The following is a 26,866-nucleotide window of genomic DNA, read 5'->3' as shown; positions in this document are numbered from 1 at the left end:
ACGATCGGACAGGAAAACACTGGATCAATAATCCAGATGTGAACAGCTGGAAGCAGCTGACGGGAGCTTGATTACGTTCATAACATCAAACTGTAGAAGTGAGAATCTGCTAGTCACGAGATATTTTCTTTATTTTACTAAATACGAATAATTTTTCAATATGACGATATAAACACATAGTTGCCAACTCTCCCGATTCACGCGGGAGACTCCCGATTTTTAACCCTATCTCCCTCGATGCTCCCGGTCAGTAATTTCTCCTGTTAATCTCCCGATTTTACAGTAAAGGAAACAAGTAAGATTGTGTCCCTATATTTGTTGCAGTATCTGGCAACCCTGGTCTGCCAAAATCATTTGATTTTGATGATGACGTGATTTTTGTCTGTTTAATATCACGAGCGAATGGGGAATTTAAGTTGCACACAATATTCTGTGGCTATCTACTCGGGTCCAGCTGAGACTTTACTGAGGTTCTCCCAGTGTCAGCAGCAGGAGGACGGTCAGCTCACCTCTCAGAGCCTTGCGCTGAATCACTAAGACTGATTTAGGGACCGTCATTAAATTACTTAGCATAAATATATTAATATAAAATAACTGCTGTTTTTTAGAATATCTTTCATGTCATGTGACCCAGTGACTCCAAACCAGCTGCAGATTGTATCAGTAAACTGGACGAGTAAGACACCTATTGTTATTGTATTTTAGTGCTTCCTCTATTTAATATGAATATTAATATGCAGAAATTATGATTATTTTTCTCAATAGCTTCCATGGCATGTGGCTCACTGACTTCTGAAATGCTCAGGATGAACATATTTTCAAGCAGCAATGTCAGCTTCTACACTATTTTGTCTCATGTCTTAGATTCTGATTCTGAAATTCTGAAAATTATTTTCTTTTCCAAAATCTCACAAGTAGGTGAGATTTAAAGGGTCATTTTTCAAAAAATTTTCTGTTCTAAGAATTTTGGACATGTGTGGTTTAAAATACAAGGCAAGAAATTATGACAAATAAATCACACACCTGGCGAAGGAACCTTGTTACTTGGGCCGATACACCGATGAAAAAAATCTCCCTATTTTTCACAACCCAATGTTGGCAAGTATGTAAACAAGGTTGTGCAAGGAAGTTTATTGATTATTCTTGATTTGTATTTGATTTCTTATCGATAGGAGGAACAACTCGTTTTATCAGGTCGTTTAATAAACGTGCAAATTAAAAGACATTAACTGTGTGCCCAAAAGTCACAAACACAAAAATGTGTTATTATAAAACAGAGAAGAGCAGAAATGTTCACATTGAGACATAATACGTGTTGTTCAAATACATATATCTAAAGTTTATATCAAGTTTTATGTCTTTCAGGAGAGAATATGTTAATAAAACAGTGTTTTCATTAGTTTAAGGGTCATTGTACCTGATAATAGTGATAAACAGTGTTTTATATAACATCAGCACAATTAATCAAAATATAACTACAATCTCTAAATTTTCCAGATGTGAAATGTGACAAACAGCTTCATGATGCAGAACTGAGATGTTCTGAATTACAGAACTTCTCCTGACGGAACAAAATATAATGTTCATCAGATTAATTTATGATAAAAATAGCTAATTCTGATGCACAGTATATCTCTTATTATTTGGAAATCTCATAAGCTCTTCAGAATTGAAGGAAATAAATAAAAAAATCAATAAATATTGCAAAAGTACTGAAGTGATAACGATAATTACATTCACAATAAAGACGAGTTGAAGACAAATAGTTGATGAAAGTTTAGCCTAGATTAAGGCAAAACACTGTAATGAGATTAAATATGAAATTATGAGGGATAAATAATTTAGACTTTTATAAAGAATTTGGATTGACAATGGAAGTAGTTTTTCCATCAAGCTCAGTTTCATCCACAGGTGTGTCCGGAGCTTCCACAGGTGTGTCCAGGGCGCCTCCACAGGTGTGATGGGAGCTTCCACAGGTGTGTCCAGGAAGCTTCCACAGGTGTGTCCAGGAAGCTTCCACAGGTGTGTCCGGGGCGCCTCCACAGGTGTGTCCGGGGAGCCTCCACAGGTGTGTCCAGGAAGCTTCCACAGGTGTGTCCAGGGAGCCTCCACAGGTGTGTCCAGGGAGCTTCCACAGGTGTGTCGGGAGCTTCCACAGGTGTGTCCAGGGGGGCTCCACAGGTGTGTCCAGGAAGCTTCCACAGGTGTGTCCAGGGAGCCTCCACAGGTGTGTCCAGGGAGCCTCCACAGGTGTGTCCAGGGAGCTTCCACAGGTGTCCAGGGAGCTTCCACAGGTGTGTCCGGAGCTTCCACAGGTGTGTCCAGGAAGCTTCCACAGGTGTGTCCAGGGAGCCTCAACGTGTCTCTCTCGCTCTTTCTCTCTCACTAGGTGATTTCTTTATCTCTGGTCCTGTCGTGATTTATTTTGGACCCACAGAGTGATTAGATAACCTGATCTCTGATGAGGAAATCATCCCTCTGGGTTCCAGTGAAGCTCCACAGCTCACTCACAGAGCGGTGCTGACGGTGAACTCTCCCCGACATGAAGGAGGGATGCCCGGCGTCAGGAGCGACTCACCGGAGGCCGCCAGCAGGCCCGGACGCTGTGGGGGGCAGCTGGAGGAGCATGACGGATGTGTGGCTCCAGTGTTGTGCCGGGTGTAACGGCCACATGGCTAATCTGCATGTGTGAAGGTCAGGGCTCTTGTGTGGAGATGGGGCCATAACGGGCTCCGTGCCAACCCGAAGCTGAGGCCAAATCACCGGCTGAGAGGAGCGACACACACCGCTCACCCCAGCTGATCCTCTCCACCCGGCGGCCTGTTAGTTAGCATGACAGAGAGGCGAGCCGAAGCTGTGGAGACACCTGAAGGGCCGGTGACACCTCGACTGACTTCAGAACAGATCATTAACACACATGATGCAATTAGATGATGTCAGACGTAAACGGAGCTGTCAGAGGAGCTGTCAGCTAACCGTCCTGCTAACTGACTGACTGACTGTCACCAAATAACCCCCAAATATAACCAGTGTATTTAATGTATATACATCACACACACACACACACACACACACACATAAACTCTTCAGGCCTGTCCTGCTCCGTCAACTGCAGCTAAAATGCTAATGCTAGCTTAGCCTAGCAAGCTAAAAACGGAGTCACCTTGGACACGGAACAGAAACACTGACTTTACTCGCCACTGTCAGCTCGTACGGCTGCTATTTAATGTTTAATATGCAACTAGCATATTAAGGAATAATCTTTATATACGTTAGTGTTAAAATACCCAGATGTGTGAGTCCTGTTGTATAAATGATGTCTATCTGCAGTGAAGCTACAAAAAAAATACCACACACACCTAGCTTACCAGCTAACTGACGTGTTAGCATAGCGGCTAACGTAGGTTAGCAGGTTAGCTGTAATAAAACGGCTCCCTCTCATTATTCTGCCGAGTTTATCCGCAGCTAACAGCAGTGGACGTTACTTTAATAAAGCATTACTCACCTGGACCCGGCCGCTGCCCTGCCCGGTGCTCCCCGGGCTCATGGTCGGGTGGTTCCGCTGTTGTCCTCCCCAGCCGTGAGCAGCCGAGCCGTACTGGGAGCCCATGTCTTTAGCCAGCCCCATGCTCGGCTGTTGTTGTGCAGAAGGATTATTATAATCTGGATATCCACTTCCATAACCTCGCATCATCGTGCTCGGAGACGTCAACAACTGATTTAAAGTCGGTGTGGCTCCGGACGGGTGCAGCTGCTGCTGACTGTGTCCGGGGAACCGCTGAAATCCTCCGTTGTTTCCGCCGCCAGCTGCTCCTCCAGCCGGGGAGCTGGTAGCAGTCATAGCCGCTTTGCTGTGGTTAGCAGCGGCCGGGCCCAGCAGGTTGTTCCCCTGGCGTGAGGGGCTCATCATGCCTCCATATCCACTGTTCCCATAGCCGGGTCGATAGTTCGGGTAGTGGTTATACGGGCTGTTGTTGTTGTACCCTTCGTGGGAGTTCTGAACCTGATCCATGGTGCTGTGTGCCGAGAGCGCCGCTGTTACCCCCGTCCCTGGGCTTTGTTGTCCGCCATGTTGATCGAAGCTGGGCCCTCCTCTTCCATTCCCATAATAATGATTAAACCCGGAGCTGGTCCCACTCGGAGGAGGGTTGTTGTTGGTGCTGTTGGCGGCTGATCGCAGACTGGCATCCATCCGCTCCTCCTCTTCCTCCTCCTCCTCCTCCTCCTCCTCACTGGTGTTCAGCTGGTGTTGGTGATGGCGCTCCTCCGCTCGGCTGTTCCCCACCAGGAGGAGGTTTTCTGTCCCTCCATGATGCTGTCGGCTCCCGCTGCTCCCTCCTCTCTCCTGCAGGCTGTTGTTGTTGTTGTTGTTGTTGTTGTTGGTCTGCCGCTGCTGCTGCTGGATGAACTGGCTGGACGGCGGAGGTGTGTGGTGGGATAATGATGATGATGATGATGATGGAGGAGGAGGAGGAAGAGGAGGTCCAGCAGCACCAGCACCAGCTCCTCCACTGCTGCCGACGTTTTCCACTCACTGTCCGCCGAGCCTCCGTGTCTCCATGCGGGTCACATTAGAGACGCAGCCCGGCCCGTCTCCCCTCTCCCCCCGCTGCTTCACCTCCTCCAGGGGTGGTGCACATCTGTCCTTCACCACCAGTTCTCCCAGTCCACATGTCCAGTTCAGGTACACATGTCCAGTTCAGGTACACATGTCCAGTTCAGGTCCACATGTCATATATGATCCGTGCTGTCCTAATTTCCTCTGTTGACTTTGTTTTTGTTTACTTCATGTATTATTGTTTTATTCTTATTATTTACAGATTGCTGTCAGTTATTACCAAATAAAAGATTAAAACTGCCCCTCACAGACGTGCAGGTGGTCGAGTGGTTAGAGGGCATGCCATATACGCAGCCGACCCTGGTTCCATTCTGGCCGGAGGTCCTTTGCTGCGTGTCACGTCCCTCTCTCTCTCACATATTTCCTGTCTGTCTACTGCTTAATAAAGTTGTCTATGCCATAAAACATTTTGAAAAAAAAAAACTGCCCCTCACAGTTTTCCAAACATAAAACCAACTGTCTAAGATTAAACATATTAATTATTTTTCATAGTGACGACATAAAAGCAACAGTTAGGCGAATTGATGATGAAAGTCGCTGTTTTGTAAGTTCATTTATTGATCAGTTGAAAGCTTCAGATCTACACACGTACATCCGTCAATCATCTGCTACCAGAACAAACATGTTTGTGTATGATGACATCATTATTACACTATGAACTGCAGCATTAAAGGAGCAGTCAGTTGTTTTCATGACTGAATAACCAAACTGACAACTTATACTATTTTACTGTGTTTATATGTGGCGGACCCTGCCACCTGTCCAGCTTCACAGTGCACTGGGACCTTATTTTCCTCTGAGAAAATGTAAAGTTTGTGCTATGACCTCATTATTACTGTAAATATTAACAATTCTCAGTTTGAATTTCTTCTACAAATCTACAGAATGCTCCTTTAAGTCCAACATGCAGCTTCCAAACATAATATTTCATATATGACATATATACGTATGTATATATGTCATATATGTATTTGCTTTTTAACCTGTAAAGTGGCTTTGAAAAGCACTAAATATAATGTATTGTATTATTATAATCATTATTTACACCCTCTACATGCAACAGATGGATTGTACGCTAACACTGTTAGCTTAGCAGCCACAGTGAAGCTGTAAAACCCACTGAGACGTCGTCATGAGACCATAAATCAAATAAAAACAGATACTTAGTTCAGCTGAACAGCTTGTGATACTTCTGTAATGTTACGTCGAACACATCACGTTTCTCTCTCTCTATTGTATTTCCCCTCACTTCCTCTTTTACGGCTGTAATAACTAATACAGCTGCTGGGGGGCGCCGCAGAACACTGTTCTGTTCACCGTTCATGAGTCCAAGACACATCTGCAGAAACAGACAGCAGAATAAAAAGAATTGTGTTTTGTCTGTGTGTGTGTGTGTGTCTGTGTGTGTGTGTGTGTGTGTGTGTGATGGGACCTCCCACAGCAGCACTGGAAACAACCCAGTCAAGTCAAGCAGGGAAACTGGGTCAGAAAGCAGCAGCAGAAGACAGAATCAGGGTCACACTGATGTTCTGGGACGGCACTGTTCATGAGACGAGCCCCAAAACATAACTCTGCTCATCCTCCATCCTCCTCCTGATCAGGTTGCTGCTCATGAAAACATCTTGAATCATTCTGTACGATCCAAACACACCTGGTGTCAACATCTGCCCAGACTGATCTGATCACAGGTGGACGGCTCTAAGTACAGGTGTGAATGAGGATACATTTGAGATCCAATCACTCAGAAGAAGAAGAAGAAGAAGAAGAAGAATGGATTACACAGTCTGTTTCAGCTGATCCAACCAGTGAACCAGTAAGACAACATCACCAGACTCCATTAACAAATGTGTTGATTTAAGAGTTGTTGAGTTAAAACAAACTTTCTAATGTAGTGAAACTGTGTGTGTGACAGATTGTAACTCATTGTGTCCTTGTTGTAAATTCAGCAAATGTTCTGCATGAACTTCTTCCTGTCTTTGAGTAGAAACATGGAGTCTGTTTGTCTCAGTGATGGATGGGTTTGTTTTATACAGAGCAGGAAGTGACATCACATCTGCCAGACAACTAAAAACACCTTTTCTTTTATAGTACATTTTAAAAACATATTGACATTTTAATTACATAAAGAGGTGAGTGAGTGCCAACAGAAGATCAGAGCATGCTGCCCCCTGCTGGAGCTCTCTGATGATGACTTCATCACTGACCGCAGGTTGAGTTAAAGCCAACATGAGCTGCAGCATCACAAGTTCAGAGTGCAGCGACTCTAAACTTCACTTTATTTGTTTCTAAACCCCGCCCACCTGCAGTCAGGTGTCAGGTGGACAGTTTGACTCTGGAGCAAAGTGATGAACCCGGACTGACTGACATTTTATGGATGAGTCACTTTATATAAATTAATCGCTCTGGATAACCAGCTCATCTCCGTGCGGCCTTCTTTTCCCTCTTCCTGGATGCATCGCTACGATCTTTGCGCCCTCACATATCCCAAGATCCTTTGCGCGCCCGGGAAGGAAGAAAGAAAGAAAGAAGAAAATTGCGACCTCAAGTGGCGCAAATCTCGCATTTAAATGTAAGTATTGGGTTTTTACTCGGTTTTTACTCATTTGAATATCCAACGCCAGATATGTTAAACTTCAAGGGACGTTAAAACCTCAACATTTCAGTTAAAATACGTTGGTAATCAGCTTGATGCCTTTTGGAAGTAAAGCCTTCACTTTCAAACGTTAGTTAGACGTTCAGACTTATATCTTATTGTGACTGTGGAGATGTTAGAGACTATTTTTACTTCATGTACATAAATGGAGCAAGATGAACAAATTCAGATCAGGCTGTGATTCCTGCTTTATTTCAGACTGTAAGACTGTAAAATCTAGTTAAACAGTTGAATAAAGAAAGAGCTAAATTTAGGATCATCCGTATGATGATTATATTTTTGCTGTATTAGAACCATTTTGTCTGTTGACAATGCTAATAATGCTAATAATGAAAACATTACTGTGGGTTCAATAACAGGTTAATCTCTCCACGGTCCTCTCAGCGGTACGTAAAGCAGAGCTGCTTCTCCTCTTCCTGCACATGGAGGAGGATTAAAAAGACAATCAGGAATTCATGAAGCTCGAACAGATCTGACAGTCAAACTTTACTCTTCTTGTCACCAAGCCTGTTATTTACATTTAAATACGAGATCTGTGCCACTGGAGGTCGCCATTTTCTTCTTTCTTTCTTTCCCAGACGCGCAAAGTATCTTCAGGTATGTGAGGGCCAACATGTTCAACAATTCACTGTTAATGACTCTATAATGTTGTGATCAAAGAGATGTGAAACAAATTAAATTATTACTCACATAGGTGGCAGTAGGAACCTTAAAAGTCGTGGTTGCAACCCGCCATAAAATCAGAAGAGGAACATGAGAACAGGGAGGAGCCAACACACACACACACACACACACACACACACACACACACACACACACACACACACACACACACACCCACGCACACACACACACACACACACACACACACACACACACAGACACACAGACACACACACACACACACAGACACACACACACACACACACACACACACACAGACACACAGACACACACACACACACAGACACACACACACACACACACACACAGACACACACACACACACACACACACACACACACACCCACGCACACACACACACACACACACACACACACACACACACAGACACACAGACACACACACACACACACAGACACACACACACACACACACACACACACACAGACACACAGACACACACACACACACACAGACACACACACACACACACACACAGACACACACACACACACACACACACACAGGTAGGAACCCTGGAAGCGAAAGTGTTCAGTCAGACTCCATTTTCAGAGGACGGAGCAGAAGGAGAACAGCTGCAGTCTGAGGCAGGGTGAGTGTTAAAAACACATTGTGATTATTTACTGTGACTTTACTTACTGTGAGTCAGTTTTCTCCCTGTGGACTGTGGAGGAAAGAAATGTTGGAGTGAAGTCGACAGTTTGATTCATCTGTGGACACAAAGTCCTGATTGGCTGAATAATACTCTTTAAACCTCCAGTAACCCAATAAAACAAGCACAGGTGTGAAGAAACCTGAGCAGGTGGACTTCTGGCTGCTTTTATTATACTGTATAATGTGTGTGTGAAGGGGAGAGAGAGTGTGTGTTACTTCCTGCTCTCTCCGTCTTGTGTGACTCTTGAACAAACTTGTTTCCTGATTCTTGCGTTTCACCTCTCAGACTGACTTCAGAGCAGAAGATGAGTGTTTGTGTGAAGGAGGAGGAGGACAGAGCAGAGTCTCCAGTATCCAGCTGTCTGTCTATGAACACTGACCAGTCCAAAGATCCTCCAGACTTCAGTACTGAACCTGGACCATCAGACTCAAAGTAAGAGACTGTTCTTTCTGTAAACTGACCTGATGATGATGATGCTTTGAGGATGAAGACAACATGTTCTCTTAAAGAACTATTCCTGCAGATCCTGTTTCAGACTGAGATGATCTTAATCTGGTTTAATAGCCACAAACTGCAGAGCAGGTTGAGCTGCAGGAGGGATAGAGCGACGGGAGATCACCCACTTGTTAAACCATTACGACTGCTGTTGTTCTCTCACACTTACAAAATGCTAAGATGGGTCATCAGATAAACTTTAGTGGTCGTTAATAAACCTTGTTGGCCCGCTCAAGTAAAGTCTATGTGTGGGAAACACTGTCATGTGTACGTGAGTGAGAGAGTGGCAGCCTTTTGATATCGTGTCAGTCCGCCACAAATACATGAACGTGTGGGAAACTTCATCGATATGCACCTGTTGTGCATATTGATGAGCTAGTTTGTAGATCAACTTTATTGATTGTCTGTATTTATGAAGACAGACTGAGCAAGATAGTTATCTAGTTTACCTCAGCACTCGCGACACCCAACCCAGTGCAGGACTCTGCTGTGAAGGTGGAGATATGATGCAGCGGTGGTGTTTTTGTGACAATTAAAAAAAAAAATAAATAAAAAAATAATAATAATTTTGAAGGAGTGGCGGCCACTCCTAAATGAATGTAGAGGAAACACTGGAAGAAAACAGCAACAAAATTTAATCCAGATAATCAAAACCAAATTACTACCAGATGAACCAACATCAGAATAGTTTGTTTGTTTGTTTTTACTTTGAGGAAGTTTTGAAATACATGTATACATTTAATAGTTAAAAGTGATGTCATAGTTAAATAGTGATGACATAGTGGTCGACCACAGTTATTGAGAACACTTTTAACTCCAGGTTCAAACCGCCTAAACAGAAGAGTTGTAATAACACAAACAGACATTTTCATTCCAGACTGAATGCTGAATTCAATCAGAAAAGTAACAACAGTTTTACTGTCCTCTGTCAGCTGATCTGAGCTTCTCAACAGTGTCGAACCAAATCTGGATATTTTTAGAAACAATCAACAAATGGTTTTAATTCTAAAGAAATGTCTTCACAGAGAGAAGAAGAGGAGGCATGTTTCTGTGGAGGAGCAGCCGTCCTGCTGTGTTTCCTGTCAGGACGTCCTGAAGGATCCAGTCTCTACCAGCTGTGGACACTGGTTCTGCAGACAGTGCATCACATCATACTGGGACCAGTCTGCTTCACTAGGACACTCCTCCTGTCCCCAGTGTGGGAAAAGATCCAGAACAAGCACTGGACTGCAGACAGCCAGTCTGAGCAGCACTGTACAAAGTAAGACTATATATCTGTCTGCTGATGTCTTCATGTCTGAACACACTACTTGTTGTTTTAATACATTTGTTATGTCACACATTAACCAATCAGAAAGCAGTTTGTTCTCTGTATGCATAGATGGAGATGGAGAAGTGTCAGACAGCAGCTTGAGACAAAACAGCACTTTAAACAACAGTCCACATTAGCTTTCCTGCTAACATCTCCTCCTCCTCTAACTGACAAACACACACCTCGTCCTGCAGATCCACTTGTTGAACAAGAGACCAAACAAACATCCAGTGAGGAAAAGTGCTGCTAACATCTATTTTCAGGCTACAGCAGAAGCTAATTAGCTGCTCAGTTTCAGCACATTAAACAGCTTAAAAATGTAGCCTGCTTCATTACAACACGTTCATTTAGCTGATGTTTGTATCCAAAGTGACTGAAAATAACTGATGGAACCATGTGGATACAAAATGAGTAGATCAAATGTATCAATTATGTTAAAATGGTTCAAGTGCTACAATTAGAAGCAATAAGAGATCCAGAGAGAGATTGTTTTTATGGATCAAGGTGCTGAACAGGAGAGTTTTCAGTCTGAACAGAGTTTTCAGTCTGAACGGGAGAGTTTTCAGTCTGAACAGAGAGTTTTCAGTCTGAACAGAGTTTTCAGTCTGAACGGGAGAGTTTTCAGTCTGAACAGAGAGTTTTCAGTCTGAACAGGAGAGTTTTCAGTCTGAACGGGAGAGTTTTCAGTCTGAACAGAGTTTTCAGTCTGAAGTTGTGTCGAGTTTCTTCTGTTCTGGTGTCACTGGGGGTTTGTGTCACTATTGTGGATCCAGGACATCAACCAGTCTGGATTTGGTTGAGCAGTAGCTGGTCCTCCCTTGTAGTGAGGGAATAACAAGCAGTTAGCAGCAGCAGAGTGTAGTGGACGGACTGAGGTGCAGGTGCTGGTCATTTACCCTGTCCTGAGGACCAGTCTGATGCCAGGAATCAGTTCACCTTCCTTCTTTTGCATGAAGCTGGCACACACCTGACCCCAACGCCTGTCCCTGCTGGTAGTCAGCCCACAGGGTGGCGTCTCCATGTAGTTAAAGACCAGCCACCAGATATTCACCAGAGACCTCTACTCCCAGGTTTAGCTCCAGAAAGGTGCCCTGATTTCTCTTTCCTGGTTCAGGTGCTGCAGCACCTTTGTTGCTGATTCATAGAGGTTCTCTGAATCACTGTCAGTCTGGCCCCTCCTCTGGGGCTCATTAGCTTTGTGAGACCCTGCCAGGGGCTAATGCCCCCGACAACAGAGCTCCAAGGATCACAGGGACACACAAACCTCTCCACCACGTTAAGGTGGAAAGAAAGAAAAAGGAAACAACAAACATATTCTTATACTGATGGTTTTTAATTTGTAATGAAAAGATCATTGACTGCTGATTGTTAAATTGTATTTTTTGTCTCCCACTTTTTTTCTCTTCTTTCAGTGAATGTTGGTCTGCAGGAGGTTTTCCATGAACATAAGATCAGTCTGAGGAGGAGATGTGAACGTGTGACTGAAGGAAGTGATGAAACAGAAAGTGATGAAACAGGAAGTGGAACCCTCCTCAACAGGATCTACACTGAGCTCTACATCACAGAGGGACAGAGTGAAGAGGTTAATACCCAACATGAGGTGAGGCAGCTTGAGACAGCTTCCAAGAAGGAGACCTTCAGTGAAACTCCAATCAGGTGCTGCGACATCTTTAAAGCCTCACCTGACCAACAGAGACGCATCAGAGTCGTTCTGACCAACGGCGTCGCTGGAGTTGGAAAAACCTTCTCGGTGCTGAAGTTCACTCTGGACTGGGCAGAGGGCTCCGAAAACCAAGATGTCAGTCTGCTGGTTCTGCTGTCGTTCAGGGAGCTGAACCTGATCAGAGATGAGCAGTACAGTCTTCTCAGGCTGCTCCATGTTTTCCATCCAACATTACAGAAGGTGACAGCAGAGAAGCTCGCTGTCTGTAAACTTCTCTTCATCTTTGACGGCCTGGATGAAAGCAGACTTTCACTGGATTTCAACAACCATGAGGTCGTGTCTGATGTCACACAGAAGTCATCAGTCAGCGTGTTGCTGACAAACCTCATCCAGGGGAAGCTGCTTCCCTCGGCTCTCGTCTGGATCACTTCCCGACCTGCGGCGGCCAATCAGATCCCTCCTTCATGTGTGGACAGGGTAACAGAAGTACGAGGCTTCACTGACGTCCAGAAGGAGGAGTACTTCAGGAGGAGGTTCAGTGATGAAGATCTGTCCAGCAGAATCATCTCACACATCAAGACCTCCAGGAGCCTCCACATCATGTGTCTGATCCCAGTCTTCTGCTGGATCACTGCTACAGTTCTGGACCACATGTTGACTACAGACCAGAGAGGAGAGCTGCCCAAGACCCTGACTGACATGTACTCACACTTCCTGCTGGTTCAGACAAAGAGGAAGAAGCAGAAGTACGATGAGGGACGTGAGACGAGTCCACAGGAGCTGACGGAGGCTGACAGGGAAGTTCTTCTGAAGCTGGGGAGGCTGGCGTTTGAACATCTGGAGACAGGAAACATCATGTTCTACCAAGAAGACCTGGAGCGCTGTGGTCTTAATGTCACAGAGGCCTCGGTGTACTCAGGAGTTTGTACAGAGATCTTCAGAAGAGAGAGTGTGATCTTCCAGAAAACAGTCTACTGCTTTGTTCATCTGAGCGTTCAGGAGTTTCTGGCTGCAATCTACATGTTCCACTGTTTCACCAGCAAGAACACAAAGGTGGTGAAGGACTGCTTTTTGGCCAAATATGTTGATTCAAGCCTGAAGCCCTTCCTGAGAGATTGGAGGTATGAAAACAGTTACTCATCCCTGGATGAGTTCCTGAGGAGCGCCATGCAGAAATCCCTCAAAAGTAAAACTGGTCACCTGGACCTGTTTGTTCGCTTCCTTCATGGCCTCTCTCTGGAGTCCAACCAGAGACTCTTAGGAGGCCTGCTGGGTCAGACAGACAACAGGCCAGAAATCATCCAGAGAGCCATCAACAACCTGAAGAAGATCAACAGTGATGAGATCTCTCCTGACAGAAGCATCAACATCTTCCACTGTCTGACGGAGATGAACGACCACTCAGTCCATCAGGAGATCCAAGAGTTCCTGAAGTCAGAGAACAGATCAGAGAAGAAACTCTCTGAGATCCACTGCTCAGCTCTGGCCTACATGCTGCAGATGTCAGAGGAGGTTCTGGATGAGTTGGACACAGATAAATACAAGACATCAGAACAGGGAAAACAGAGACTGATTCCAGCTGTGAGGAACAGTAGAAAGGCTCGGTAAGTCCAGATGTGATTAACATTAAAGATCCTGGTAAAGCTGAAGCCTTCAGTGTTAAAGACAAACACTTTACACACATGCATTATATAAAACCTCAACATCATACATGTTTTCCTGAACAAGTATGAAACCTGCTTATTGGATCAATTCTCATCACCAAGCTCAGAGATGAAATGACATGTAGTCGTCTACTTTCCAAAACATTTACTTCAGCCAGGTGAACTCCACCTGAGACACATTATTACCCATCAAATGATAATAACTCAATCTTTAGTACTAATTATACTATTGATGCAGTAGAAGACGTTGACTAAATTTAATTGGAGGTGAAAAACAGACGGAGTGACAGAATAAAAAGCATCAAAGAACAAAATGCACACAAACACATAACTGAGGTAAACACATACGAGTGCAGTTACAACCTGCAGTGAATTTACATAAAGCTCCATGAATATAAATCAACTGAAATCTGACACGTTTACATTTCAGTCATCGACACTTTTGTCCTGAACATCAATGTGCGCTTCATGTTGCTCAAGAGCACTCGGGGAGGTTAATTTATTTATTGATATTCTTGATATAAGACTTTTCAAAGCAGTTACAAAGTGCTGTACACACATTAAACAGCAACACAATGAAAGAGTCTCAAGAAAAAGCGAGTTTTACCCCGACAGTTACAAATATAAATAAAAAGACGACAGAATGAATAAAACAAACCAAAATCAAACATGAAGATACAAACATCCACATCAGGGTTAAAAGCAGCTTTATTCAAGTGTGTTTTGGGGGCTGATATAAAATAGGGCCCTGATTCAGCCCCTCTGATCTCCTCAGGCAGGGAAAGTCTGGGGCCTCGTGGACAGAAGGAGCTCAAGTTTCAAACTACAAACCTTGTGATCAATGACTGACCAGCTCAGGCTGACCAGCTGACCACCTGAGCTTTGTGATGCAAAATGTATGAATCTGTTTTCACAATAAAGTGTCACATTTTATTGTTTTAATGTTCTATTATCTGTCAACACAGATTTATTAACTGTAGACTCTCAGAGAGTCACTGTGAAGTCGTGGCCTCAGCTCTGAAGTCCAACCCCTCCCATCTGACAGAGCTGGACCTGAGTCACAACGAGCTGCAGGATTCAGGAGTGAAGCTTCTCTGTGCTGGACTGGAGAGTCCAAACTGTCGACTGGAGACTCTGAGGTCAGTTCATGTGTTTCTGTGTATCTATAAAATCCAGAACAGAAGTTTTAAGTTTCCTTCAGTTCACTTGTTTTCTGAATTTGTCTGAGCTCAAATCACAACAACTCAGTTTAAAGTTTGACAGTCTGAACAGTTTGACTCCTAATTATATATTAATATCACACACACACACACACACACACACACACACACACACACACACACACGGATACACAGAGATTTAAATCTCTGAACAGAAAGTGTTGAATATTTTGAACAAAGCAGTTTGGATGATGTTTAAGTGACGTTGGACTAAAGACACACCTCCTTTCATGTGTTCATATGCTGTTAATTTGATAACAGTCTGTTTTTATTTCAGTGTTAAAGGATTATTACGTACCTTGTTAATATGTTCTTACTGCAGTTAAGTGCACTTAAAATGAGTCACATGACAACTATGTCCCAATAAATTAACTTCAAATTATAATAGCCATAAGAAATAAATGTAACCATCCACAGTAAATCACAGTGACCTTGTTCAAAATGAAACTTTAACAAGTCAAACCAGTGAATTCAGTGCAATGTTCCTTTAACCTTGGTTTGTTACTATTCACTGTCAGTTTACTTTTGTTCAAACACAAAATGTTGTTTTAACCTCGCTCTGCTATTGATCACTGCTAATGAACTTTACCACAAAAGACCTTCATTAATATTAAACACAGCAAAAGAACTCTTATAGAAGCTGTAAGTGATACTTAATTACTTTGTGGGCCCACAAACACCCAAACAAGCTGCAACCAGGGAACACAACAAAGAGAAATCAGACAAACGTCACGCTGCAGCCTGGTGGAAGCTGGGGAGCGTGGCGGCCAAATACAGTTGAAGCCGGTTCACTTTGAGCATGCAGAAACAACAGGTGAATACTCACCGTAGTAGAGCTCAAGTCACAAGAGTCCCAGTAGGTCACCTCCAAGCTGAAGGGGATACGCGGCGGGCTGATGGCAGGCTGACTGTGGAGGACACTCGGCGGCGGACATCTTGTTTCTCACTCGGTGGTCTCAGAGCTCAGCTAGCTGCTGCTCTCACTCTCACAAACAGTCACCGAGTCCAAACAGCAGTCTCAGTTTCACTCCTCGGAGCTGAAGGGGCAGCGGGTGGGTTAATGGCCGACTGCAGAGAAATGTGGAAGAGGAAAAATCATCTGGAACGAGACTCAGAATTCAACTGTGTTAATAACAGGAGCTTTAAATAGTAGAATCACATGTTCAGTCAGTTTCTGTGGGTTTTTATTTGGCTGCACAACATGAGTTTGTATAGATGGAGCCTCTGGTGGAGCTGCAGAGTTTAAGAGGTGACATCACTACGTCTTTATTGAAGCAGCAGCACTTTGTCATTAATATTAATGAGAGCTCTGTTTCACTTTGTGTATCTGACAGTGTTGAACCTGCATCCTGTTGGGTTCAGGTGTTTGGAGTTTCATTCTCTAAACGTCTACATTCTAAACCTTCTTTGGCTCTGAACACATTATTAAACACTGAATGATTTCAAGCAGGAACATTGGGCCTCATTCACCAATATCTTCTTAAGAATCTTCTTAGATTCTTTCTTAAGTTGTTCTTAAGAGGTTCCTTAAGAAAACTGTACGTCAGATTCACCAACTCGTTCATAAGCCTCAGAATTGTTCGCAGCTGTGTTCTTACATTGATGAAAGCCGCAGGAGCAATATATACGCCATTGTTTTGCGGGCCTTGGATGGAGAAATGCCACGTATAAATAGGGTGGGGGGGTTACTAATTGATGGCATGTTTCCAATTTACTTGATTTATCTTAAATCATTGGCACATTTAATTTATTTTAGAATTTAGATTATTTGTAAATGACCCAAAATATGAAATAAATAAATAAATGAATAAATATGACAGAATTATCACTGTAATATTGCATTTTATTGAACTACACAAGAGAAGAAAACACAACCATGCCAACATTTCGGCACTGAAATGTGCGTAAGAGTACTCCTGAGTGTTCGTAGGATTTGTTCTTGCCTAAGAAAAAATCCTAGAAAAGAAAAAATTCATGAATGCCACAATCTTCGTAAAATCTTCGTGAGTGGGACTTAAGAACAAATTTGTTCGTAAGAACGGTTCATGAATGAGGCCCATTGTCTTTTAAACTTACATCATTTATTCTTTATTCAGATTGAGGGGCTGCAGTTTGTCAGAGATCAGCTGTGCTTCTCTGGCCTCAGCTCTGAAGTCCAACCCCTCCCATCTGAGAGAGCTGGACCTGAGTCAGAACAAGCTGCAGGATTCAGGAGTGAAGCTTCTCTGTGCTGAACTGGAGAGTCCAAACTGTCGACTGGAGACTCTGAGGTCAGTTCATGTGTTTCTGTGTCGATCTATAAAATTTAAATCCAGAACAGAAGTTTGAAGTTTCCTTCAGTTCACTTGTTTTCTGGGTTTGTCTGAGCTCAAATCACAACAACTCAGTTTAAAGTTTGACAGTAACAGTTTGACACCTAATTATATATTTATATCACACACACACACACACAAAAACACACATTACGTACCTTGTTAATGTGTTCTCACTGTAGTTAATTACACTAAAATGAGTCACATGACAACTATGTCCCAATAAATTAACTTTAAATTATAATAGCCATAAAAAATAAATGTAACCATCCACAGTAAATCACATTGACCTTGTTCAAAATGAAACTTTAACAAGTCAAACCAGTGAATTCAGTGCAATGTTCCTTTAACCTTGTTTTGTTACTATTCACTGTCAGTTTACTTTTGTTCAAACACAAAATGTTGTTTTAACCTCGCTCTGCTGTTGATCACTGCTAATGAACTTTACCACAAAAGACCTTCATTAATATTAAACACAGCAAAAGAACTCTTATAGAAGCTGTAAGTGATACTTAATTACTTTGTGGGCCCACAAACACCCAAACAAGCTGCAAGCAGGGAACACAACAAAGAGAAATCAGACAAACGTCACGCTGCAGCCTGGTGGAAGCTGGGGAGCGTGGCGGCCAAATACAGTTGAAGCCGGTTCACTTTGAGCGTGCAGAAACAACAGGTGAGTACTCACCGTAGTAGAGCTCAAGTCACAAGAGTCACAGTAGGTCACCTCCAAGCTGAAGGGGATACGCGGCGGGCTGATGGCAGGCTGACTGTGGAGGACCCTCGGCAGCGGACATCTTGTTTCTCACTCGGTGGTCTCAGAGCTCAGCTAGCTGCTGCTCTCACTCTCACAAACAGTCACCGAGTCCAAACAGCAGTCTCAGTTTCACTCCTCGGAGCTGAAGGGGCAGCGGGTGGGTTAATGGCCGACTGCAGAGAAATGTGGAAGAGGAAAAATCATCTGGAACGAGACTCAGAATTCAACTGTGTTAATAACAGGAGCTTTAAATAGTAGAATCACATGTTCAGTCAGTTTCTGTGGGTTTTTATTTGGCTGCACAACATGAGTTTGTATAGATGGAGCCTCTGGTGGAGCTGCAGAGTTTAAGACGTGACATCACTACGTCTTTATTGAAGCAGCAGCACGTTGTCATTAATATTAATGAGAGCTCTGTTTCACTTTGTGTATCTGACAGTGTTGAACCTGCATCCTGTTGGGTTCAGGTGTTTGGAGTTTCATTCTCTAAACGTCTACATTCTAAACCTTCTTCAGCTCTGAACACATTATTAAACACTGAATGATTTCAAGCAGGAACATTGTCTTTTAAACTTACATCATTTATTCTTTATTCAGATTGTTGAGCTGCAGGTTGTCAGAGATCAGCTGTGCTTCTCTGGTCTCAGCTCTGAAGTCCAACCCCTCCCATCTGAGAGAGCTGGACCTGAGTTACAACAAGCTGCAGGATTCAGGAGTGAAGCTTCTCTGTGCTGAACTGGAGAGTCCAAACTGTCAACTGGAGACTCTGAGGTCAGTTCAAGTGTTTCTGTGTCGATCTATAAAATGTAATTAATTTACATTTGTTTTTCTCTCTCTGTTTTGCTCGACCACACATTCTCTACACACAGCACACGTGTGGTTGTTCATCACAACAAGGAAACTAGCTTTACTTGAGAAAGGCTGCAGGCAGTGAGACAGAAGATGCTGAAAAGGTAGAAAGTGAAATGTTACTTCAGAGCGTGGAGGACGAGACGACTCTGGCTGTTCCCACTGACCAATCAGTGGTCTGCAGTGTGTTAACTCCACCTTTTAGCATGGGATCAGTGAGCATCAGTGAAGCTAAAAGTGTTCATAGCTGTTTCAGACAGCCAAAGGTGGAGCCAAGAGCTGCTGGAGGCTCAACAATGGTTTAAATATGGAGGTAACTTCTCACATGTTCTCTCAGTTTCACTCAGTTCATATTTCAAAGTGACAGAAATAGTTTTGTAACAAATGAAAAAAGAGCTGAGAGAGAAGTTGAAACCTGGGCTCTATCTCACCTCCACTCAGCTCACCAATCACAGAGTGAGGAAGGTGTTAATGTTTGTGTGTCAGGTTTGTAAAGTGACACAAATTGTTGGACACAGACCCCCTAATGTGACATCAGAAAGGTGTGGCCCCCCGCAGAGATTTAAATCTCTGAGAAGAAAGTGTTGAATCTTTGAAAAAAGGAGGTTGGATGATGTTTACAGTTGTTTACAGCCGAATGCTTCCACACATGTTGCAGACTCTGGCTCACTGTGTCATAACTTAACATACAGGTCGAGTAAGACGCAGCACATGTAGATAAACTCCTAACTTAAACAAAACCTAACAATCCCATTTCAAAACAGTTTTTAGCATCAAAACATTAAACACATGCACCTTTGTTTGCACTCTTTCCTAGCAGCAACAACACACAGATGTGCTTTATGCAAAACACAGCTGTATTCAGTACTTTGGATGTTTTTTTACTTTAAAAGTATTTTTTCTTGTGAAAGATTGATCCACTGCAGTTGATCTAGACACATAAAAACAAAATGGAGCCACTTCAGATTTTTTGTTTTTGTTTTTCAGGTTTTTGCAAAAGTAAAAAAAAACAAAAAACACAAAGACGTGGTACAACTAGAATGTTCTATAAAACATAGTGTTGTAAGGGAACTATTGGCAGACATTTAGGCTGTGGATCCTGTCTCCTGTTGACATTTGGCCACATCACCTCATCCACATCACAGGCAACGTCCTCCCTTGCAGAGCAACGGGGGAAACATCGCCTTGCATGTTGTATCCAACCCTGTATGGACCTCACCTCAATGTCGCCGCATGTCTCTTCCATGGCTTGTAGAAGAGGCATGTGGGCATGTGGCTGAAGGTCATAAACGTTCCAGCGCCATGCTGAAAAGAACTCCTCAAGTGGATTAAAAAATGGGGTGTATGGGCTGCACAGGTAGTCAAGTGGTTAGAGCACGTGCCAGGTATGCAGTGGACCCTGATTCAAATCCAGCCAGAGGACCTTTACTGCATGTCACACCCTCTCTCTCTCCCCTTTCCTGTCTATCCACTGTCAAATAAAGGTGTCTATGCCTCAAAAAAATCTTTAAAAAGATGGGGTGTATGGTGGCAAGTTGAGTGCAGTAAATCTCTTATGGTTGGGGAACCAGTCCCGGACCAGAGCAGCCCGATGGAAACTGACATTATCCCAGACGACAACAAACTGGGGCTGCTCTGGCCTGTCCTGGACTACTGTGTCATGAAGTGTGTCCAGAAAGTGAATAATGAGGGCTGTGTTGTAGGGAGCGAGGATGGAGTGGTGATGCAGTGTCACTGTTGCCTGCTCCTCTTCTTCGTCCTCTTCCTCGTCCTGCTGCTGCTCTTACTCTCCCTCTTCCTCTTTCTGCCTCCATGTTTTCAAAGTTGGCAGAAAGGAGCTGAGCTCACATCAGGTGTATTTGTAGTGCTCTGGCTGAGACTGATTGCTCTACAATTAGATGTTAAATGTTTTCATGTGTGTGAGTCTGTGTGCTATTCCAATTTTAGTTGTGTTTTGTATTTTAAATAGATGTGTTTTCCCAATGATTGCATGAGATTTCCTTTTTGAACAATGTGTCTTATGTAAAAAACAGTGTGTAGTGTTTTGAAAGAAGTGTGTTGGAGAATTTCAAACAGTGCAAAGCATATATTGTGTTTACAGGGTTGGTGCTTTTGTTTAGGGCATGGTCACCAAAGTTAGAGGTTGTGATGCTTTGGGCATAGCAACCACTTTTAGTGTTTAAGCATCAGGCAAAAACTGTAAGTAACGCTGGACAAAAGACACGAGTGTAATGTAATCTCTCAGTGCGTTTACATGCACAGTTTAGTCAGATTACAGCCATAGTTCGACTATGCTGCTCAATCGGACAACTGCAATTATCCGAGTATACATGCCGGTGAGAAAATCGAATTACTGCCGAAAGCATGTCATACCCGGTACGCTAGGTGGCGCTGTACCCATTTCAACTAGTGTTAACGGGGCCACCTCCGGCTGACCTCTTTACGTCACCAGCTGCCTCGCCATTCAAGAAAGATGGCGTACAAAGAGCGAGACGAAGCTACATCTTTGTACACTTCGTATATGGTGTACATGATAATTACACAAACTAGATGCACTCTGGCGCTCTTTCTTGCGGTGATTTCGGAGGAAAGACGCCGTCGCCGCCGTCCATCTACTTCTGGCTCACGGCCCCGGGGAAAAATCTCGCGCCTGCGCAGAACGCAAAATCCGATCCGATCCGCTGGAAACATATACAAGCAGGAGTAATGCGACTTTCAATCGAATAATCTACGTGGTGTAATTCGACTATGAGAAATCTGATCCGGTCCGATTTTAGTCAGACTAAGGTGTATACATGCATCTTAAAGATCCCATCATAGTCAGACTAACACAGTAATTCGGTTTTCTTGAGTGTCATGTAAACGCACTGACTGATTCAACACATTGCACGTGTTGAATGTGTAAAACTCTTAAGACAAACTTTAATAACAATGAAAATACTAGAACTGCAAGCAGTTATGAACGGGGGCCAAGCTCCCCTGCGTGACTCGGACCCCGCGCACCGCAGAGCCCACGGAAGTATGCCCCAAAGGATGACGGGCTTGGGGCAAAAGTGAGGACACACGCCAACGTCTGAGCCGTGGTATTCGCTGTAATGGAAAGTGCACTGGAAGTGCAAAAGGCTGAATGTGTGCCGATTTGGATTTCTTCTACTAAATCACGCCCACATTGACCAGTCATGACCACCTTCAAGATATGGCCTCAGGATTGGCCCTACATCATACTGACCTAATTTCTTAAAAATCGGCATAGCCGGTCAGGAGATATAAACTTCCCATATTTTTAGCGCCCCCTGGTGGCCAAAATTCGCCAAATTGGGCTCATCCCTTCCCAGTCTCATGTAACCAAGGATCTCAAATTTGGTGTTAATAGTATTTAGTTTGATCGAGATATTAAACACTTTCCATTTTTATAGCTAGCTACAGAACTTTCTTTTTTGAATAATTTGCGCACTTTTTGACCGGGCAAAATTCTTTTGATAACTTTTGATAAGGTCCAGCTGAAAAGTGTACGTGCCAAGTGTCACGCAGATCGGACAAAATCCCAAGGAGGAGTTCGAAAAAGTAGGTTTTGCATATGTGATGCTTTAGCGAACAGAATGTGCAGCAGAAGTGGGCGTGTCCTACATCAGAAAACCCAGCTCTATCCAGGGAACATATTGATATAAGGTTTGCGAATGTGTTATTTAAAATGTGGAAGTTACAGGCAAAAACGCGATAGCGTCCATTATAGCGCCACCTAGTGGAGTACATTTGCAATTTTTGGTATGGAAGAACTGTGTCCTACTCTTTATGTACCATATAAATTTCAAAGCTGCTTGCATACGCGTTCCCTCGGCCCCTCGGGCTTGGCCCCCTAATTACACTGCTGATGAATTATAAGTGTGACACAATTATTTCACACATACTGTTGTTGTTCTCACATGTTTAAATCCATTTGAATATTTATATTAAACTGTTAATACTTTGAAAACATGATTCAAACTCTTTAAATCTTAGTGTTGATGTCATCAGTTCTGAAGGGGATTTGACTTCATAGATTCTGTCCTGATTCACACTGAGTGTAAGTTAAGCAATAATAATTCAATTTAAATAGAGTTAAAATTGAATGATGACAATTCATTATAATTCATGCAAGGCGTAGAGTATGTCAGCTTAAAATACATAATTAGTAATGTGTAAAAAGTTAAAACCTTTCTATGTTCTAAATTTCTATGATGTGATGTCGTCATACAGTGGTAACTATAGTAACTGACTGTGTGTACCTTAAGTTTGGTTCTTAGAGTCAGAACATGGTGGAAGCGACACGTCTTTTGCGTCAGACTTTGTAATTTGCTTTGTTGTTTCTTCTTTTTTATAAACATTTAAAAAGACAAAGGAAGTTGTCATGTCTCGTCGCTCGCGTGGAAAAAGAGTGTTTTTTCGACTGACTCTAGAAGTGGTGCAGTAAAGATAGAAGAGCTAATGGAGGGCCACTAGACTGAGCATCTTGTTCTGCTTCATATTTAAAACATATCTAATATAACATCAAAACTTCAACACTGTTTTATTCTCTATCAACCTCTTCATCATTGATTTGCACTTTTCCTTCTTGCTTCTGAAAATAACAACACAAACGTTATGTTTTCTTCTCTGTCAGACAACAACAAACGTACGTTTGTTCCAAACCTTTATGATGATATGTGACGTCTGTACTGACTGAAAAACTTCAACTCAGGATGACTTTTATCTTAAAGCTCCTGTTGGTGAGAGAGTTGATTTATGAGTCTCGTTCCCAACCCGTCAAGTTCGGACGCTTTGGACGGCGGCCGACCCGACCTACAATCCCAAAGTGTCAGAATATGACGAGTCGGGAACGAGACTCAGAATTCAACTGTGTTAATAACAGGAGCTTTAAATAGTATAATCACATGTTCAATCAGTTTCTGTGTGTTTTTATTTGGCTGCACAACATGAGTTTGTATAGATGGAGCCTCTGGTGGAGCTGCAGAGTTTAAGAGGTGACATCACTACGTCTTTATTGAAGCAGCAGCACGTTGTCATTAATATTAATGAGAGCTCTGTTTCACTTTGTGTATCTGACAGTGTTGAACCTGCATCCTGTTGGGTTCAGGTGTTTGGAGTTTCATTCTCTAAACGTCTACATTCTAAACCTTCTTCAGCTCTGAACACATTATTAAACACTGAATGATTTCAAGCAGGAACATTGTCTTTTAAACTTACATCATGTATCCTTTATTCAGATTGAAGTTCTGCAGGTTGTCAGAGATCAGCTGTGCTTCTCTGGCCTCAGCTCTGAAGTCCAACCCCTCCCATCTGAGAGAGCTGGAGCTGAGTTACAACGAGCTGCAGGATTCAGGAGTGAAGCTTCTCTGTGCTGAACTGGAGAGTCCAAACTGTCGACTGGAGACTCTGAGGTCAGTTCATGTGTTTCTGTGTCGATCTATAAATATTTATTTAATTTACATTTGTTGCTCTCTCTCTTTTGCTCGACCACACATTCTCTACACACAGCACACGTGTGGTTGTTCATCACAACAAGGAAACTAGCTTTACTTGAGAAAGGCTGCAGGCAGCGAGACAGAAGATGCTGAAAAGGTAGAAAGTGAAATGTTACTTCAAAGCGTGGAGGACGAGACGACTCTGGTTGTTCTCACTGACCAATCAGTGGTCTGCAGTGTGTTAACTCCACCTTTTAGCATGGGATCAGTGAGCATCAGTGAAGCTAAAAGTGTTCATAGCTGTTTCAGACAGCCAAAGGTGGAGCCAAGAGCTGCTGGAGGCTCAACAATGGTTTAAATATGGAGGTAACTTCTCACATGTTCTCTCCTGGAAGACATTGGAAGTGTTTCACTCAGTTCATATTTCAAAGTGACAGAAATAGTTGTGTAACAAATGAAAACAGAGCTGAGAGAGAAGTTGAAACCTGGGCTCTATCTCACCTCCACTCAGCTCACCAATCACAGAGTGAGGAAGGTGTTAATGTTTGTGTGTCAGGTTTGAAAAGTGACACAAATTGTTGGACACAGACCCCCTAATGTGACATCAGAAAGGTGTGGCCCCCCGCAGAGGTTTAAATCTCTGAGAAGAAAGTGTTGAATCTTTGAAAAAAGGAGGTTGGATGATGTTTAAGTCACGTTGCACAAAAGACACATGAGTGTAATGTAATCTCTGATTCAACACACTGCACGTGTTGAATGTGTGAAACTCTGAAGACAAACTTTAATAACAATGAAAATATTACACTGCTGATGAATTATAAGTGTGACACAATTATTTCACACATACTGTTGTTGTTCTCACATGTTTTAATCCATTTGAATATTTATTTTAAAGCGTGGTTAATACTTTAAAACATTCTTCCAAACTGTTTAAATCTTAGTGTTGATGTCATCAGTTCTGAAGGGAATTTGACCTCATAGATTCTGTCCTGATTCACACTGAGCTTCTTGTTCTGCTTCATATTTAAAACATATCTAATATAACATCAAAACTTCAACACTGTTTTATTCTCTGTCAACCTCTTCATCATTGATTTGCACTTTTCCTTTTTGCTTCTGAAAATAAAAACACAAATGTTGTGTTTTCTTCTCTGTCAGACAACAACAAACGTGTTTGTTCCAAACCTTGATGATGATATGTGACATCTGTACTGACTGAAAAACTTCTACTCAGGTTGACTTTTATCTTAAAGCTCCTGTTGGTGAGAGAGTTGATTTATGAGTCTCGTTCCCAACCCGTCAAATTCTGATGCTTTGGGACGCGGCCGACCCAACCTACAATCCCAAAGTGTCAGAACTTGACGAGTCAGGAAGGAGACTCAGAATTCAACTGTTTTAATAACAGGAACTTTAAATAGTAGAATCAAATGTTCAATCAGTTTCTGTGTGTTTTTATTTGGCTGCACAACATGAGTTTGTATAGATGGAGCCTCTGGTGGAGCTGCAGAGTTTAAGAGGTGACATCACTACGTCTTTATTGAAGCAGCAGCACGTTGTCATTAATATTAATGAGAGCTCTGTTTCACTTTGTGTATCTGACAGTGTTGAACCTGCATCCTGTTGGGTTCAGGTGTTTGGAGTTTCATTCTCTAAACGTCGACATTCTAAACCTTCTTCAGCTCTGAACACATTATTAAACACTGAATGATTTCAAGCAGGAAAATTGTCTTTTAAACTTACATTATTTATTCTTTATTCAGATTGAGTGGCTGCTGGTTGTCAGAGATCAGCTGTGCTTCTCTGGCCTCAGCTCTGAAGTCCAACCCCTCCCATCTGAGAGAGCTGGAGCTGAGTCATAACAAGCTGCAGGATTCAGGAGTGAAGCTTCTCTGTGCTGAACTGGAGAGTCCAAACTGTCGACTGGAGACTCTGAGGTCAGACACCATTTTTTCCTTCTGTGCTCAGATTAATATGATGTGAAAGTTGTGTTGACAATAAACTGCACACATCAGGCTGATATTATACTGATCCACACTGAGCATCTTAATGCTAAAGTCTGTTTTCTTCTTCTGTGGTTTAGTCCATTGACTGTGGCAGAGCAATGTTGAGCTGCACATTTAAAACCTTCATATGACAATATGAATATTCACTCTGAACATCCTCAACTGTTGATTTTCATCTTAGATTCCAAATCGTGTTTTTAAAAATGATTTTTGAAAGTTATGAGAAAAATGAATTCTACAATGAAAAGTTAAATAATCTCTATTATAACTATCAGACAATAACAAATATAATCAGAATTGTCTATTTTACAACATTTTAATGAAGCTTCATGATGTTTATGCTGACTGAATATTTAAGTTGTGAAGTTACATCAGTTATTCTTTATTCAGATTGTTTGGCTGCAGTCTGTCAGAGATCAGCTGTGCTTCTCTGGCCTCAGCTCTGAAGTCCAACCCCTCCCATCTGAGAGAGCTGGAGCTGAGTCACAACAAGCTGCAGGATTCAGGAGTGAAGCTGCTGTG

The 26,866-nt window shown here is 42.8% G+C and overlaps 2 protein-coding genes and 1 long non-coding RNA gene across 11 annotated transcripts in view; 1 reads left to right on the top strand and 2 right to left on the bottom strand.

Moving 5' to 3' along the window:
- Positions 1–4,527, bottom strand: part of arid1b (AT-rich interactive domain 1B) — a 36,635-nt gene extending 32,108 nt beyond the window's left edge. For 3 of the 9 annotated variants that reach the window (XM_030405316.1, XM_030405318.1, XM_030405321.1), the window contains exon 1: positions 3,506–4,315. In XM_030405316.1, coding sequence (XP_030261176.1) covers positions 3,506–4,192 — 687 coding nt within the window. In that variant the 5' untranslated portion in view covers positions 4,193–4,315. Of the gene's footprint in view, positions 1–3,505 lie in introns of all 9 variants that reach the window. The other 6 variants (XM_030405322.1, XM_030405323.1, XM_030405314.1 and 3 more) reach the window with 3 other exon arrangements.
- The window catches only part of LOC115574089 (NACHT, LRR and PYD domains-containing protein 14-like), a 915,401-nt gene that overhangs the window by 42,899 nt on the left and 845,636 nt on the right, over positions 1–26,866 (bottom strand). The gene's annotated exons all lie outside the window — the stretch shown is intronic.
- Positions 8,538–26,866, top strand: part of LOC115574125 (uncharacterized) — a 46,034-nt gene continuing 27,705 nt past the window's right edge. The window contains exon 1 of the long non-coding RNA XR_003982419.1: positions 8,538–8,568. This is a non-coding gene — a long non-coding RNA (uncharacterized LOC115574125). The remainder of the gene's footprint in view (positions 8,569–26,866) is intronic.

Source organism: Sparus aurata, chromosome 22 (assembly GCF_900880675.1).
Source record: "Sparus aurata chromosome 22, fSpaAur1.1, whole genome shotgun sequence".
NCBI classification, from domain to species: Eukaryota; Metazoa; Chordata; class Actinopteri; order Spariformes; family Sparidae; genus Sparus; species Sparus aurata.
This window is presented reverse-complemented; position numbering and strand designations above follow the sequence as displayed.